The sequence below is a fragment of the Rhinatrema bivittatum genome, chromosome 4 (genome assembly GCF_901001135.1).
Source record: "Rhinatrema bivittatum chromosome 4, aRhiBiv1.1, whole genome shotgun sequence".
Classification (NCBI taxonomy): domain Eukaryota; kingdom Metazoa; phylum Chordata; class Amphibia; order Gymnophiona; family Rhinatrematidae; genus Rhinatrema; species Rhinatrema bivittatum.
In genome coordinates, this window is record NC_042618.1 from 184,719,984 (window position 1) to 184,737,814 (window position 17,831).

General features: G+C 44.0%; 1 protein-coding gene across 1 annotated transcript in view; it reads right to left on the bottom strand.

The window, feature by feature from the left end:
• HELZ (helicase with zinc finger) overlaps positions 1 to 17,831 on the bottom strand; it is a 639,316-nt gene that overhangs the window by 135,141 nt on the left and 486,344 nt on the right. The window contains 1 exon segment of the mRNA XM_029599344.1: positions 17,085 to 17,649. Coding sequence (XP_029455204.1) covers positions 17,085 to 17,649 — 565 coding nt within the window.

Below are 17,831 nucleotides of genomic sequence, written 5' to 3' on the forward strand. Positions count from 1 at the left end.
AGGTAAGAAATTCCCCTGACTGCACGGACATTATCACTGAGCGCAATGTCTTCATGCGAAAATGCTTCACTCACAGATGACAATTGATGCCTTTGAGGTCGAGGATGGGACAAAAAGTTCCCTCCTTTTATGTCACAACAAAATAATGGAAAATCGTCCCGTATTTTCTTGAGATGTGGGCACTGGGACCACAGCCTTCATACTGAGGAGCCTTGCCAATGCAGTTTCCATTGCCAGTTTTTTTTTTTTTTTTGTGAGTGGCAGGGAGACACTATAAGCACGTCCCGAGGAACACTGAGAAACCCCAGCACATATTTCTCTCATATTACCTCCAGTACCTACTGATCAGATATGATTTCGACCCACCTCTGATAGAAAGAGAGAGGCATCCCCCTATCTTCTGTTCCTGGGGGTGGGTTGGCAAACCTTCACTGGGAGGCTCGGGAGGTTCCACTACCCAAGCCTGCACCTATTCTGGGTTGTCAGGGACGAAAGGACTGAGACCCACTGAAGGGTTGAGTCCTCTGATGGTCGCCCCTCTACAAGACTGAAAACAACTGGATCCTCTAGCACAACCTCTCATGTGAAGGGAGCGCTGTGCTTGCTTCTTATCCTCTGGCAAACGAGGAACCAGAGATTCGCCACACTTACTGGCCAGTTTCTCCAACTTGCAGCCAAACAAAAGTGAGCCGTTAAGGGGCAATTTGGTGAGGTTAGCCTTGGAGGTCACATCAGTCGACTAATTTCTCAACCATAACTGACACCTGACCGCTACTATCAGAGCCACCCCTCTGGCTGAATGAAGTGTGGACGAAATCACAGTCCGCCTCTGCCAAGAAGGCAGCAGCTGTTTCCACAACTACCCTGGCGTTTACCCCAGAGTAATCAACCTCCTGGGATAGAAGCAAACAAGAGTGAGCCACCAAGCAACAACAAAAAGCGATTTGCAAGGTTAATGCCACTGCTTCAAATGTTCGCTTAAGGATAGTCCCAATCTTTTTAGCATGAGCAAACTTCAAGGCCGCTTCTCCTTCCACAGGAACAGTGGTCCGCTTGGAGACTGCACACACAAGGGCATTTCCACCTTGGGAAAAACATAAACGCTCTCTTACCACTGGATCCAGAGGGTACAGGCTTTCCAAAATCCAACCTCCTTTGAAAATAGCCTCTGGGGTGCCCCACTCAAGTTCAATCAATTCTTGAATGGCCTCTATCATGGTGAAAAAAAAACAGAGGCTTTACGCAAGGAAACCAAAATGGGATTTCTCTTTGGCTCAGACAATGAATCTGCCCCAGGAACTCCAAACAATTTTCAAGATCTGGGAATCAGAGCTGGCAGTTCATCTCCATGAAAGAACTGCAACATAGTTCCATACGGCTCTAAATCCAGGGGAATTTCACCATCCTCAAGAGAGGCAGGATCGGCGTCATCATCCGTGCTGTCCAGATCTCTATCCAGAGGTCCCACTGCCCCTCCAGGAGTACTCAGACGCCCAACAAAAAATCCAGGCAAGGTTTTCCCCCTGCGCCTCTGCTCTAGGAGCATGGGACAGGGCTGAGGACTGCACACTCTGGAAATATTCTACCCATGAAAAAGCAGAAGCATCCAGACTGTGAGGGACCTGAGGTGTACTCACTGAGCTACCTTCTCCTGCTGAGGAATCAGTTAGGGGAATTCCAAAATCAGGTGCACCACCTAAATCATCTTTACCCAGATCCACATCTGGCTGGGAAGAACAAGGCTTTGTGAAATCAAAGGAAGACAATTCACCCTGTGCCTCCAAAGAGCGCTGGCACAAATCAGCGGGCATTCCTGGCTGAGATGCCCGTATATAACAAGCAATGTAAAGAGAAAGATGCTTAGGCTTCTTAGGCACAGATGCCATGATGACAGACAACTTGCTGAGTGGTGGCTTGAGTGGTGCGTCTAGCTGTTTGTTTTATTGAGATAGGCGCTCAACTAGACGCCTAGAAATTATACATCCAACACTTAGGCGCTTACCTAGGCGGCCAAAAATTAAGCACACAAAAAACATAAGCGCACAGTACCACTTGTGTGCATAGGTAAGTGGGCAGCCACTATGCATCACTTAACGTAGGCGCACAGACTACAAAACCCCAATATGCGTCCAAAAACTGGGCGCACAACCTGGATGCACAGCAAGTCGCACACGCTGAACTCACAATCCTGTAGAGGGCAGCCTTAGAAAGCATGCGAAAAGCTGTTGCAGCCTACCACATGGCGTACAGCGAAAAGCCTCGGAGTGGAGTCTAGCCTAAGAAGGTTACTCATGTCCCTCGACCTCCCACAGAGCGGAATGAATGTTGGACTGGTACGCCAAGCACGGAGTCCAGGGGAGGAGGAAACCCTGTACAACAAAAAACCTCCTGCTAAGTCTCTGTATCTATCCCTTTTTTTTTTTAACTTACCGGAGCTCAGCCATACCTGGCTGAGCACAGAGACGGTCTGCGGCTGTAGGGAGAGAAGGCATGTGCCGTCACCACTGTGCTCGACTTCCTGCACCTGCTGCCTTTCAGCTGCTCAAGCAGCTAAGTCCACGCCAGCAAAACCAGCTACCGGACCAAGGCACACATCTGAGGGACCACGGAAATCACCTCAGGAATTCTCAACTGGGGGAGGGACCATTTGGTATCACCTCAGGAGAGCGGGCAAATTTTATCCTTAAGTCTCCTTTATTTTAAAATGAAGCAATCCCCAGTGGGGAGATGTACATCCACCATCTGCTGGAGACAGAGAATACTGGCAGGCTGATGTAACTGCAGGGGTGTATATACTGTGACGTCAGTTTACTCCATCTCCATCTGCTGGTAGGAATGCATAACCCACTTGCTCTGGATTCATCTGACTAGACACTAAGAAAATGACATTTACACACATTGCTCCAGACAGTATGTTTATTGCAAACCAGTATGCTCAATGTAAATTTTCAAAGTCACCATTATTTGCATTTTTTGTAAAATAAAATTAAAAACTGAAAAAATGCTGCTTGCATAGGTATTCAACCCCTGTGCTGTGGAAGCTCCAAGTTTACATAGATGAAAGATATTGCCCTAACAACTGGCTTACAATTTGTTTCTATCTCTGAATCATTACAAAAGATCAGCTTTTATGGATAAAAGACCTCCCCAATTCCAGTACCACTGGTCAGACTGTGAATGTGAAGGAAATCTTTGAAAATGAAGATCAAGGAGCATTCTAAGGAAATTAACAAAGTTATAGACATGCAAAAGATAGAAAAGGCTACAAAATAATATCCAAGTGCTTGGATATCCCAGTGAACACTGCTGGATCAATTGTTAAGAAAAGGAAGCTGCATCATACCACTCAGACACTGCCTAGACAAGGCCATCCCTCAAAACTCAGCATCAGAGCAAGAAGGAGACTTGTGAGGGAAGCCACAGAGAAGCCAACAATCACTTTGAAGGAGCTACAGAGTTCAAACACTGAGACTGGATTGGAGATGCACCAGTCAACCATATCAAAAGCTCTGCATACAACTGGCCTGCATGGAAGGGTGGCTAGAAAGAAGCCATTCCTGAAGAAAAAACACATCAAAACATGTCTGGAGTTTGCCACACTTTGAAAATTTACTTTAAGAGCATACTGGTTTGCAATAAACATACTGTCTGGAACAAGCTCTATAAGTGTCATTTGTAATCCACACAAATCTGCTGACTTTTTTTTTATGTTTAACTGTTTATTGAGAGAGTTGTAATACAGAACAATTCCAAAACATCAACAACATCCAACATATACATAGTATAATCTCCAACCTCTCTTTTTTGTTTATTCCCCATTCCCATCCCCCCCTTTTAACCCCCACTTTCTCATCTTTTTTGTTACAGGTCAGGGATTCTTTAAACCTCTCCCCTGGGTATATCACCCACTTTCGGACTACAAAACCCTTTGGGATTTGGCACATTGGTTTATGAAGGATACTACAGTTGCTGTACTTTCAGCCATTTTTCAAAAGGTGTCCAAATTAACTCGTATTTGGCTACTTGGTCTTGTCTTAATGCTGAGATCTTTTCCATCCCTCTTATACCCATTAATTTTTTTAACTACTAAAGATCTTGGAGGCTTTTCACCCTGAGACCACCATGCGGCCACCACTTGGCTTGCGGCTGTAGCAGCAAAATTAATAAGGTGGCTTTGGGGTGTCAAGTTGTTTTTCTGGCATACCTCCAGTAGCCACACCTCTAGTTGGGCGGGAACCTCGTAACCTAGAATTTCTGTAACCATTTGTCTAACCCCAAGCCAAAACTTCTGTATTATCTCACATGAAAAAAGTACCTATCGATTGGCACTGATGCCAGCATTTAGCAGATATTGCAGGGTACCACCTAGCTAGCTTGGCAGGATATAAGTACCATCTATTTTCAATCATGGAATTGGCCCCCACATTTTTCCCTATCCTCTGAAAACGTCATCTCACTTGGATTTGTCCCATTGAGCCTTCAAATCTCCTTCCCATGCTTTAATGTGAGGGTCAGAGTAAGGATCCTCATCTGTTAATACTTTATAGATTTTAGAGATCAATTTGGGCGGCTTTTGGGTCATTATGAAAATACCTCAAATAGAGAGGCCCCTTTAGTCAGTTCTTGTTTAGCTTCTTTTGTATTGAGAAAGTGGCGTAGCTGTGCATATGCCAGGAAATCCTTATGTGGTATTCTATACCCAGACTGAAGTTCTGCAAAAGGGATCATTGAGCCCGCCATCCAAATCTGACCCACCCTTCATATCTCCTTGTTTTCCCACTTTTTAAAGATCTACCACTGGAAAAGCCTTCCAGATATCTTATCGGGGATGGAAAAAGACACCCCTTCTTTCCTTACTACTTTTGACCGCCATTTTGTCCAAAGTGCAAGTGTACATCTCAGAGAAGGTGTGATATTTAATTCCCCTATATTTGCCAGTTTTTGTCTCCAAAATAAACTAATTATTGGAGTATATCTTAATATAGTTTGCACAATGGTCATCCATTGCTTTTGTTGCTGTTCCATGTGGCATTCCCCCACTGTCTGTAATTGGGAAGCTATATAATAATGTAGGAGATTAGGAACACCCAAGCCACCTTCTGCTTTTTTTCTGTAGAGAACCTTTCTTGCAACCCTGGGAGGGCGTCTTTTCCATATAAAGGAAAAAACCTGTTGCTGCAGTGTTTTTAAATATGCATCTGTTAGAACACATAGCAACGCCTGGAACAAGTAGCTTAGCCTGGGTAGATAATTCATCTTAATCACCACTATTCTGCCCATCCATGAAAACTGAAGTCTGTCCCATTTGCTGAGATCTCCTTTAAGTGCCCCGGATAGAGGCTCATAATTAACTTTAAATAAGTCCTTTTGATCTAAAACTATATTTATCCCTAGATAGTGAACTGGTCCTTTTGTCCATTTAAAGGAATAAGCCTGCTTTAACTTGCTGCATTGGGTTGGTGTCAAGGCAATTGGCAAAATCTTTATTTGTCCATGTTTACTTGAAAACTGGACACCTTCCCAAATTCCTTCAACTCTCCCGCCACCTCTGAAAGGGAAAAATCAGGAGCAGTCAAGATAAAAATAATTACATCTGCATATAATGAAATTTTGTATTGTTGCTTTCCAATATCCACTCCTTGTTATTCCATAGATTTTCTAACCCTTTCCGCTGCTTGTTCCCCCATCTAAATCCACTCACCATCTAGCATTCAGAGATCGGGCCTTTTCTACAGCGGGACCATATCTATGGAATACCTTACCCCCTGATCTCAGACTGGAACCATGTTTACTAACTTTTAGAAAGAGGCTTAAGACTTGGTTATTTAAACAAGCCTTTCCCGAGTCTAACTTAGTCACCACAAAAACAACAACTATTAAGAAAACTATTAAGAGACCTTTCAGCACAATGTAAATAATTTTTACTGTAAAATTACTGTAAAGTTACTCCTACTCTTGTTTCCTTCCTCCCCCAGTTCCAGCAACCCTGTTTTATTGTAACTTTTGTTCCTTTCCATTTGTTAAATGCTTAAGGTTATTACACCCCCTGTTACCTGTAAACCGGCATGATATGATTGTATCATGAATGTCGGTATAGAAAAGCTCTAAATAAATAAAAATAAATAAATAAATAGAGGTTCCACACTAAGTGCAAATAATAGAGGTGATAGTGGGCACCCTTGTCTTGTTCTCCGTTTAATGGTAAAGTGCTGGGTGTAACTACCATTTATTTTTAAGCATGCTAAGGGTTCCCGATATAATTCTTGTACCCATCCACCCCCATCTTATCCATTACTGCTAAAAGAAAAGGCCAGTGAACCCTAGCGAAGGCTTTTTCTGCATCTATTGTTAGTAACAAAGATGGAGTGTGCCTATGCTGGACCACAGAGATTAGATCGAGGATCTTCTGTATATTATCTGAGGTGAATCTCCCGGGTATAAAGCCTGCCTGATCATCTTTGATAAGGGTGCCTATCACTGAAAGTAGGCTATTGGCTAGTATTTTTGCCAATAATTTGAGATCCAAATTGATCAAGGAAATAGACCGGTAAGATCCGCAACTAGACTCGTCTTTGCCAGGTTTAGGAAGAACGGTTATCCCAGCCATATTCCTATATGCCAATATCCGCCCCCCCTCTCTAATGGAGTTAAACATATGCATCAGTGGTGTGGCTAAGATTTCTACATAAGTTTTATAAAATAATGGGGTGTAGCCATCCAGCCCTGGTGCTTTTCCAGATTTCAGCCCTTTAATAGCTTCCTTTACTTCCACTATAGAGATTGGCCGGCCTAGCATCTCCTGCGCATTGGGGGAAAGCACTGGGAGATTTACCTCTTCTAAATAGTTCCCTATATCCAACTGGGATGACGTGTTCTCCTTCTCATAAAGCTCCGTGTAAAACTGCACAAAATGGTCCTTGGTAGCCTTGGCCTCCGTTTGTATTTGGCCTTGAGTATCTTTAATACGATATATATATGCTTTTGTACGGTGACCTTTTAGCTTGTGGGCTGATAGCTTACTCAGTTTATCTCCATACTCATAGTATTCTTGTTTCACTAAATCCAAATGATATGCTATTGCTCCTGCATCCAGATCTTTTAAAGCTGCCCTCCCTGCCTCTAAGCTTTTCAGAGGGATTGACCCAGGGTGTTGTTTATGGATTGTCTCCAAATTGTGTAATTTAAGCTCCAACTCTTTCCGTTTCTTCTCCTTTTCCCTTTTGTGATAGGACCCCAGGCTAATCAAGTAACCCCTAATTGTAACTTTTAGACCCTCCCATACAGATATACGGGATAGCTCTGCTCCTGCATTGGTAGTAATATACTCCTCTATTTGTTTTTGAATCTTTGTCTTGTATTCCTTAACTTTGAGTAGTATATCATTAAGTTTCCAGTATTTTTTCCCTCCTTCCGAGTCTCTCTGCTCTATTTCCCACCAGATAGGAGCATGATCGGACCATGTTATGCTCTCTATATTCACCTTTCTAGTTTTGGGGACCAGTTCTCTATCTATAAGGAAATAATCCAGGCGTGAATATGAATTATGTGTTCTGGAATAAAAAGTATAATTTCTACTAGCTGGGTATTTTGTTCTCCATATATCCACTAAGTGCCATGTTTCTATTAGATGTTTCAATGACAATTAATCTGTCTCTTTTTGAAACACCTGTCACCCCCGATGAGGTGTCTAGATTAGACATTCCTACCATATTGAAATCTCCCCCCACCACCACATATCCATCATTAAGCAATAGCAGCTGTTTCCCAATTTCGTCCAATACCTGTCTTTGATCCACATTTGGGCAATAAACATTTACTAGTATAAATCTCATATTATTAATATCTGCCTGCACCATCAAGTAGCGGCCTGAGGGGTTGGATCGGACCTTTCTAACCTGCACTCTTAGGGAGGATGCAAAAAGTATGTTCATCCCACTATTTACTCAAGCGTGTATTGGAGGCGAAAAACAGTTGTGGGAATCCCTTGGATATTAGCAAACGTTCATCCCTTCATCTAAGATGCGAAGGGATAAACAGCATCTGCTGCTTAAATGGCGAGTTAAGACCTTTCAATTCAATGACACAAACTTTATCTTAGCCATTAACTTCTCTCGCAAATCCCTTTGCCTTAATATCACAGTGCCTCCAACCTGTAAATGACCTATTTAAGAAATTCTGTCCCCTTCCCTCTATTTTCCTTTCTTCTCCCTCCCTTCTCCCCTTGTTTCCCTTGAAACTCCTGTACCTCCCTTCCTCCATTTCTCTGCCCTATATTTTTATTCATCATAGCCCTGGAAAAACCTACCCTGAGAAAGTGATTCATCCCTCTTCACTCCCTCCATTTCAAGATGTTCTTTACTTTTGTTTTCCTTTTTTTTTTATAATTACCATCCATCTTTTCCCATATCATTAACAGATAAAAATGAGAAAACGATACCATAACTTGTGTCGTCCCCCAGCTGTCCTGTTTAACTTGGCTATGAATTTAAACGTCCTTCTTTCAAGCATATATACTCAGTATGATGTCTACCACAATCCTAATCAGTCTTTCAGTTGTACATAGTTACTCCCCAGTTTCCTCACTGAACCGCTGAAATCCTGCCAAATTAAGCATGTTAACCTTAAAGTTTTGCCTCACAAGTTCCTGGGGAGGTAGCTCAGGTGGGGAGTTGTTCTTGATGTCCCGGTGACTCCGCCGTTGGCAACTGTAGTGACGTTTCTGCTGATTTCCTTCTGAGATGGCGACCTCCTGCCATTTCGTTTGCTCCTGTGGGGACTCTTCCATCACTCGTTTCTTTTCGCCTGTTAACTGCTCGAGACCCGCTGCCTCCATAATGGATGCCACCTCTTCCAGTGATTTCACCTTTGACTCTCTCCATTGGTGGTGAAAGCTAGGCCCCATGTGTAAAGCCATCGGTACTTGTCTCTCTCCTTCCGTAGTAGTGCCATTAGTGGTAGCATATCTCGTCTTTTTAGAGTAGCTAGAGAAAAATCATTATAGAAGAAAAGCTCACGTCCCTCCCATTCAACTCTGTCCAACTTGCGTGCGGCCCTCATAATCGCCTTCGTAGTTAGAAAGCTGTTCATGAATAGAACAATGTCTCTCAGTGCATTCCTTGATATGGCCCCCAGGGCCCTGTGGGCTCTTTGAATTACTATCTGGGAGAGGTGTTCTTCCTCCGATGAAGTTACTACCTTCAACACCGCCTCACATATTTGCTGTGCAATTTGTGGCACATGTGCATAAGCTGCTTCCTCAGGTAGACCTCTTATGCGCAGATTATTCCGGCGTGTTCTATTTTCTATATCCTCCATTTTTAATGCAACTTCTTCTTGGACATGGGTGATCTCGTTGTGCTGATAGTATAGATTTAATTTGAGAAGCCTGTTCCTCTTGTTGCCCTTCAGTGTCTTCAACCCTTTTGCCAAGTTCCATGAGATCAGCACATATATCTGACAGAGTCTCTTGAAACTCTTCCTTAAGCGTCCGAATTTCCATCTTGATGTCTTGAAACCACGTTGAAAGTCTTTTTTTGTAAGCGGTTTATCCTCAACCTCCAGCACTGCCATTATCAGCTCCAGTGCCATCTCTTCATTCTCTAACTCTGCCATAGGTGTTGACTCCCCCAAGGCCGCAAACCTTGATCTGCCGGCATCATACGAGAATTTTTGCAAATCCATCGCTTTTTTCCAGAGGGACATGTTGTCTTAAGGTTGGTCTATCTCACCACACTATTTATTCGCTTTTGTAGTGGAAAGACGGATGATAAATCTTAAAATATGAGGGAGATTGACGGAGAAGATTTTCAAGCGGCCATCTTAGGCAGATGACGTCACTTCCAACCAATCTGCTGACTTTTTAGAGGGTCAAACATTTTTGCAAGCCACTGTATAGTGTCTTTCAAAGCTTTCAGGAATTTTCAGCTTTTATATACAGGTCTACAAATCCCAGAATGCTTTGGGATGTGAGTAAATACACAAAATGTCCCCAAAACATGGCAAGATGAAACTGTCTAAATATTACTGGATCAATATGCAACACAATAGTGCAGACAAATGTCATAGTCCAAATCAAATTCACAAATGGGTATTTATTTTTTCAATTTTTGAACGGCAACTCCACTGGCTTAGAACATCACAAATTCAAGGGGGTACCCTGACACGGATTCGTGTTTTGCCGAGGCTGTGATCTTAGTACATAGAATTCATACCTGGCAGGGAGAGGCACTTAGTACATAGAATTCATACCTGGCAGGGAGTGGCACTTGACCCCCTTGAATTTGTGATGTTCTAAGCCAGTGGAGTTGCTGTTCAAAAATTGAAAAAATAAATACCCATTTGTGAATTTGATTTGGACTATGATATTTGTCTGTACTATTGTGTTGCATATTGATTCGTTTAAGTGCAGTCCTTGCTCTTTGTGTTCTCTAAATATTACTGGAGTCATCTGGTCTCTCAAAATGCATAATACACTCTAACATAGTCCTAAGAGTCCATAAGTATTCTATACTATACATCAAAGGGCACATTATAATAAAAGACACTTTTACTATTATATTAAGAGGTTTTTCAAGATATAGAAAAAACACATTTAAACTAATCTCATAAGGAATCTATGAATTTAAGATAAACACTATGAAGTTTAAAGTTTTGTCGGTGCACCTTAGACACTATCCTGGGAAATTGTGTCATCACAAGGATTTGACTATTTACTGACCTTCCACTCCCATCATTTTACACTCCAGATGCACTCACTCACCTGTAGTAGTGGCAGCAGACACAGCAATATTTAATTGGTGGGGCAGGCAGTTGGGCATAAAGCCAAGTACAAAAGGGGTGGCAGCATAGGCTCTAATTCAAAGTTTAGGTCACAGGAGCAGCAGCATATGCTCTAGGATAAGGTATGCCCAGGGGGTCTGAAACTGAGAACGGAAAGGGCAGAAGCATTTGCTACAGTCTGAAGAAAGTTCTTGAGTATGGAACTGAATGAGGCTTCCAAATGTAAGAGTTTAACATGCTGGAACCCAGAGAAGGGGACAGTAGCTAATTTTTTAAGATTAAGCCATCCAGAAGGTTACATGATCTGTTATTCAAATGGACTTCTGAGCTACAAATTTCAAGATGTTAAGAAAAATGTACTTTAGCATAATTTTAAATTATTCATATAACCAAATACTTAATTATGACTTCTGTCACAATAAAAATGCATTCTTAATGGCATTAAACTAAAGAAACTTAGGGGGGGGGGCAATTTTCAATAGCCCAGGTTGTGTGGAAAGTCCACAGGCTATTTTAGCACACATACATTGCATCAGTTCTCCAAAATGAAAGAAAGCAGAGTTGCTTACCTGTAACAGGTGTTCTCCCAGGACAGCAGGATGTAGTCCTCACATATGGGTGACGTCATCAGGAGGAGCCCTATTACGGAACACACTGAGCATGCCTAGCATGCCATGATCCCTGTGTCTACAGGGGTCTCCCTTCAGTCTCGTTTGTAGCAAAAAGCGCGAGTGAAAAAATAAAATAATAAACGTAAGCGGACCCAACTCCGTGGGGTGGTGGTTGGGTTTCATGAGGACTACATCCTACTGTCCTGGGAGAACACCTGTTACATGTAAGCAACTCTGCTTTCTCCCAGGACAAGCAGGATGGTAGTTCTCCCATATGGGTGATTAGCAAGCTACAGGCTGACTCATATTACAACAGGCCAATAGCAGACAACTCTTGCAGCAGGCACAATAATTGGGGTGCTATTGGCAATGATGAGGCAGCCTGAAATCACAGCAGATGGTTGTTTATTTTTTTTATTTTTATTTAAAAGATTTTATATACCGTCATTCATAATTACATCATAACGGTGTACAAAAGACCTTAAAAAAAACATTAAAATACATCGGTCAAGGAACAATAATCAAATACAGTACAAAATATAACACAATTAAAAAACTTCAAATGTACAGTACAGTAATCAGAGGTAATTACTTCTTAATTTAAAACTATGCTTGTGGATTATCTATAAAGGCTTGCTCAAAGAGCCACATTTTCATAGAAACATAGAAACATAGAAATGACGGCAGAAGAAGACCAAACGGCCCATCCAGTCTGCCCAGCAAGCTTCACACATTTTTTCTCTCATACTTATCTGTTTCTTTTAGCTCTTGGTTCTATTTCCCTTCCTCCCCCACCATTAATGTAGAGAGCAGTGATGGAGCTGCTTTCTTGAATTTCTTTGACTCAGGTTCAAGTCGCAACTCAGCTGGCAAGGTGTTCCAGTTGCTTGGGCCTGCGATAGAGATTACTCTGTCTTGGACTGTCACGGTTGTGGAAGGAGTTGGGGATTATACTGGAACAAAGTTTTTTAAGACAGATTGGCCAAAGGCAGAGTCTTGACAGACTTCCTTATCTAAGCAGTAGAGGGCTGCGAATGTGTGGAGAGAGCTACATGTTGCAGACTAGCAGATGTTGGCAATTGGTACTGAACAATAGTGTGCTACCGATGTTGCCGTGGCCCTTACAAAATGTGCCTGCACTCACCCCTGGAGAAGAAGGCCTGCTTCCTCATAGCAGAATTCAATACGGTCTGCTAGCCAGTTGGAGAGAGTTTGTTTGCCCACTGCAACTCGCAGCTTGTCTTTGTCAAAGAAGCAAAGAGTTGGGTGGATTTCCTATGGAGTGCAGTGCAGTCTAGATAGAATGCAAGTATACGCTTACAGTCCAAGGTGTGCAAAACCCTCTTGCCCTGGTGAGAGTGAGGCCTTGGGAAAGAGTGGGCAGACTATAGACTGAGTAAGGTGAGAGGCTGTGTCCACTTTAAGAAGAAATTTAGGGTGAGTACGGAGGACCACTCGGTCACGGAGGAACCTAGTGTCGGGTGAGTATGCAACAAGGGCTTGTAACTCACTTGACCCTTTTAGCAGAGGTGATGGTTACGAGGAAAATAATTTTACATGTTAGAATTTTAATGTTATAGGAATGCAAAGGCTCGAACGGGGAACACATGAGCCTTGTAAGCAATATATTTAGGCACAATTCCATATCCAGTGATCGTAGAGGAGGCTTAGGTTGTAGAAACCCCATGATAAGCAGACTCATAAGGGGCTGAGCGTTAACAGGGCATCCCCTACTCCCTGTTGGTACACTGAGATGGAACTGAGGTGTACCCGTGCGGAGGATGTCTGGGGACCAGAATCCGAAAACTATCCTAGATAGCCTAATAGAGATGGAGTGGGGCAGGAAAAAGAGGCCAATACCTTTTTGTGCACGCCATTTGGTAAATCTTGCCCATTTTGAATGGTAAGATTTACGTGTGGAAGGTTTTCGTGAAGTTACAAGTACCTGAGAATATCAGTGAGTCTGTTATGAGGTTGACCTGTGGGCAGGTGAACTGGTTCCTGGAGTGATAGGTTGAGAAGTATGGGGAAGCATACTTGTCGAGGCCAGTACGGGGTTATGAGATTCATTGAAAACCTGTTCTGCTGTATCTTCACGAGAGTTTTGGCTATGAGCGGTATTGGAAGAGACACATATAGGAGGCCTTTGTTGCAGGGGCGAGCAAAGGCACCCATGGCTAACGTATTTCGAAGCCTGTGTAGGGAGCAGAATCTGTCCACTCTGTGGTTTGATTCGGATGCAAGAGGTTGATGGTTGGTTGACCTCAGCGCTAGAAGATTTTGCTCGCTACACATGGATTCAGAGACCACTTATGGGGATGGAGACATCGATTGAGATGGTCTGTTAGTATGTTCGGTATGTTTGTAGATAAGTGGTCCAGAGATGCATGGAGTGTGCAAGGGCCCAGGCCCAGAACTGTGCAGCTTCCTGGCAGAGCAGATAAGAGCCTGTGCATTCCTGTTTGTTCGAGTACCACATTGCCACTATGTTGTCTGTCTGTATGAACAAGTAAGAGGCAGTGTTTGAAGGCATAAAGGGCATAACGCATGGCTTGAAGCTCCAGGAAGTTGATTTGAGACTTTTCATGGAGCGGAGTCGATGCATTTTGGGTTTGGAGGGTGTTGATACGAGCTCTCCAACCCATTGGATGAGACCGTGGCCAAGATCATCTGAGGATTTGGTTACAGGATCGGTGATATGGATCAAGGATGAAAGCGGTTGAATGGCTTAGAGCCACTGAAATTTTAGAATCCACTGAGTTTTTCACATGGCTAGTCTGGCCATAGGAGTGACGTGGATCATGGAAACCATGTGGCCCAGCAATGGAAGAATTGATGGGCTGAGAGAGGCTATGTTGCATGTGCGCAGAGATGTGGACAATTTGGTAGGATGTCTGCGCAGTTGTTGGGCAGGAAGGCCGTTGCGACTGTAGTGCCCAGATCTGCTCCATATGGGATTTATGGTAGTTGATCAGAATTCCCAGCCAAATGTAGTAGGTTTATAGTGAGTCCTAGAGAATTTAGAGCTCCTTGTTTGGATTGACTCCTTATTAGGCAGTCGTCCAGGTAAGGAAATGCGTGAATGCTGTTGTTCTTTGTAGATGAGCGGCAGTCATTTCTAGGCATTTGGTGAAATACACAAGAACATAAGACATTTGCCATGCTGGGTCAGACCAAGGGTCCATCAAGCCCAGCATCCTGTTTCCAACAGAGGCCAAACCAGGCCACAAGAACCTGGCAATTACCCAAACACTAAGAAGATCCCATGCTACTGATGCAATTAATAGCAGTGGCTATTCCCTAAGTAAACTTGATTAACAGCCGTTAATAGACTTCTCCTCCAAGAACTTATCCAAACCTTTTTTGAACCCAGCTACACTAACTGCTCTAATCACTAACAAGTTGTCGAAGCTAGTTCGAATGGCAGAACTTGGTATTGAAAATGTTGTTGACTCATTATGAAGCATATAGAAAGTCCAGAGAATAGAGGCAACCCCCTTGTTTTAGTAAGGGAAGCATGGTGCCGCGAGACACCATTCTGAATTTTTCTTTCTGAAGAAATTTGTTGAGATTTCTGAGGTCCAGGATGGGCGGAGATCACCTGTTTTCTTTAAAAGTAAGAAATAGCGGGATTAAAATCCTCTGCCTTGTTGCATCTGGGAAACATTATCCCGAGCCCTGGTCCTCAGTGGGATGGAGCGTTCTGTTCTCTGGCAAGGTTGAAAAATCCAGGAGCCTGCCCGACTGGCAGAGCTGGTGTGATCTGGATATCAGTTGGTCTCACGCGGAAGCGGTAAAAGGTCCTTCTAGCATCCCTCTTTGCTGTGCAAGAAATGTAGAGAGCTGTCGCAGGGTCTCGCGATGGTCTTGCAATTGAGCTACTGTCTGCTGGACCTTGTGCACGAAGAGATTATCTGCGGTGCATGGCAGATCAGCTAGTTTATCTTGAACTTCGGGCCGTAAATCAGGGGCCGGAAGCCAGGTTACCATCTACTACGGAGTCCTATTGCTGGCAATGGGAGGACGTTTCGATGCAATCACATGTTGCTTGAATTTCATGTGGATGGCAGACAGGTTCCCTTGATGTTGTGTCAAATATAGCTGCTATATAGCAATATGTGACACTAATATGGTTCTTGGAAGATGTTACGACCTAGATCCTCCCGAAAACTTCTGGTCCTTTTTAGTGACCAGGTCAAAAGCGATGATTTCAGACACGTCCTTTACTTAGGTCTCGATGGGATTGGTGACGATGTGGGATTAGTGTGCCCATCGCCCTTTGAGGATCCCAGGATAGGTATAGGGGTCCGTGGAGGCTCAGGATGACGAGTTGGCGTCGATGACTTAGGCTGTTGTTGGTAGGCGCCACAACGAAGCAAATATCGATGGCTCAGGTGTTAATAGATTCCGGAAGGCATCGAGGACCCCTGACGGACGAGGATGTCCAGTTCCTCCCTGGAAGCTGGTATAGGTAGTGCAGCTACAGGGGGAAACAGACTAGGCGTTACTGGCACTTCCACATGAATCTGTGTTGGCTCAGTACCCGGCACCGGTGTCGGTGGGGAGCGCCCCGGTGCCTCAGGTGCAGAGGAGCATGGAGACTCCTGTACCCGGGCCCGCTTTGCAACTGGCTCAATGGACATTGATGCTGGTGCGGTATCAGTGCCGGTACCGAATGCGGAACCATGCTGGTGCCGGTGACAATGTTTCCCTCAGTGCTCGGCCCAGTCATTCTCCAGCAGCGAGGAAACTGCCACCGATGTCCAGAATGGCGTCGGTGATGGACTGTTACTGTGGCAGTAATGATGTTTCCCTCTGTGCTCGGCCCGGTCATTGTCCAGCACCGAGGAAGATGCCACCGATGTCATGGATGGCATTGCTGACAGACGGTCACCATGCCTCTACTGCTCCTGGCATTGTTTCTTGCCCAAGGACTGCACGGGGCTCTGGTTGAGAACCCGAAGTATGGAGCGTTTTCTTTAGTTGAGGGCATCGATTAAGGTATCGATGGCGGTTTCAATAGTATTGAAGGCATCGACGAAGGCATAGATGGAAGCATCGACTAAGGCATGGATGGAGTATCGATGGCATTGACGAGGGCATCGATGGGGGCATGTACGGCGACCGCAACGGGAACCATGGATGCCCCAATCCCTCTAGCCCAGATGGACCTGGTGGAAGATCGCAGCAAAGTCACTCGCAGGCATCGTGGGGCAGACCTAGGGAGAAAGGAGGGCCGCAATTCGGTTGGTAACCCGGGGGAACCGATAGTGAGGTGACAGGAACCGACGGAGAACAGGGCATAGTACTCACTGAGCGTCGATGAAATGTACATGAAGGGAGACCCGTGTAGGGAAATTATTTGTGAAGTAAAACTTCAAGTATTTCCGTGAGGAAAAGTTGTGAGAAAAATCTCACAGAACTCCTAAACACGAGGCAAACTGCAGTGTGGAAAAAAAAGAGACTGAAGGGAGACCCCTGTGGACACAGGGATCATGGCATGCTGAGCATGCTCAGTGTTCTGTAATAGGGCTCCGCCTGATGACATCACCCACATGTGAGGACTACCATCCTTCTTGTCCTGGGAGAACACAGAAACCTCTGAGAAATTAGCTTTTCATTTTTACCAGTCACCAATTAAATCTTCTCATGAAGCAAAAACAAACAAACAAACAAAAAAAAACAACCACCTACCTAAAGCTTCCCCTACAGCCAGTCCTGAAGGGCTCTCTTCAATGAAATTGTTCAAATGTGACGGCAGCAGAGAGTTATGCTGTGCAACAGGCCTCAGAAGGTTATTGACTTCTTGAAGCATAGGGGGATGCTCTGGGACTACAGCATCTAGGCCAGGAGATTGGGGCCCATGTGGCAAAGGGTTGTTAAAAAATGAATGGTTGGGACCTGTCTGGAAGGCAGGCGAAAGCTGTGATGGTGGTTGTTGAGGCTGTTGATTCAAATGGTTGTGCTGCTGAACTACTGGGCCTTGCTGAGGGGGCATTTGGTTTTGCTGTTCAGACAGATGGTTTTGTTGTGGTGTTAATAGATTTTGTTGCTGTTGCACAGGATATGGCTGTCTTGGTATCTGGGACAGGTGCTGGAAGTGGCGATTGGGAACTGCATACTGTGGGTGTGGAGGAGTAAGATGAACGTTCAAATGCCTGGGGTTAAGATTATCTTTGCGATGAAATTTAGAATTAGGAAAAACAATGCTGGAACGAGATTCCGGGCTTCTAGTCTGTGAATTGCCTTCTACATCAACCTAGAGCAAATGAAATAAAACTCTTAATTGCAAAGCACAAACAAATCTTTTAGGAACTGGTTTAATTTTGATTCTTGGTCCAGTTACAAAATCATTGGTTAGCTAGACTAGTACTGCTTGGTATGGTCTTCCCTGTTACAATGAACCATTCAGCAGCTGACCCAAGGAAACTCAAAAGTTCT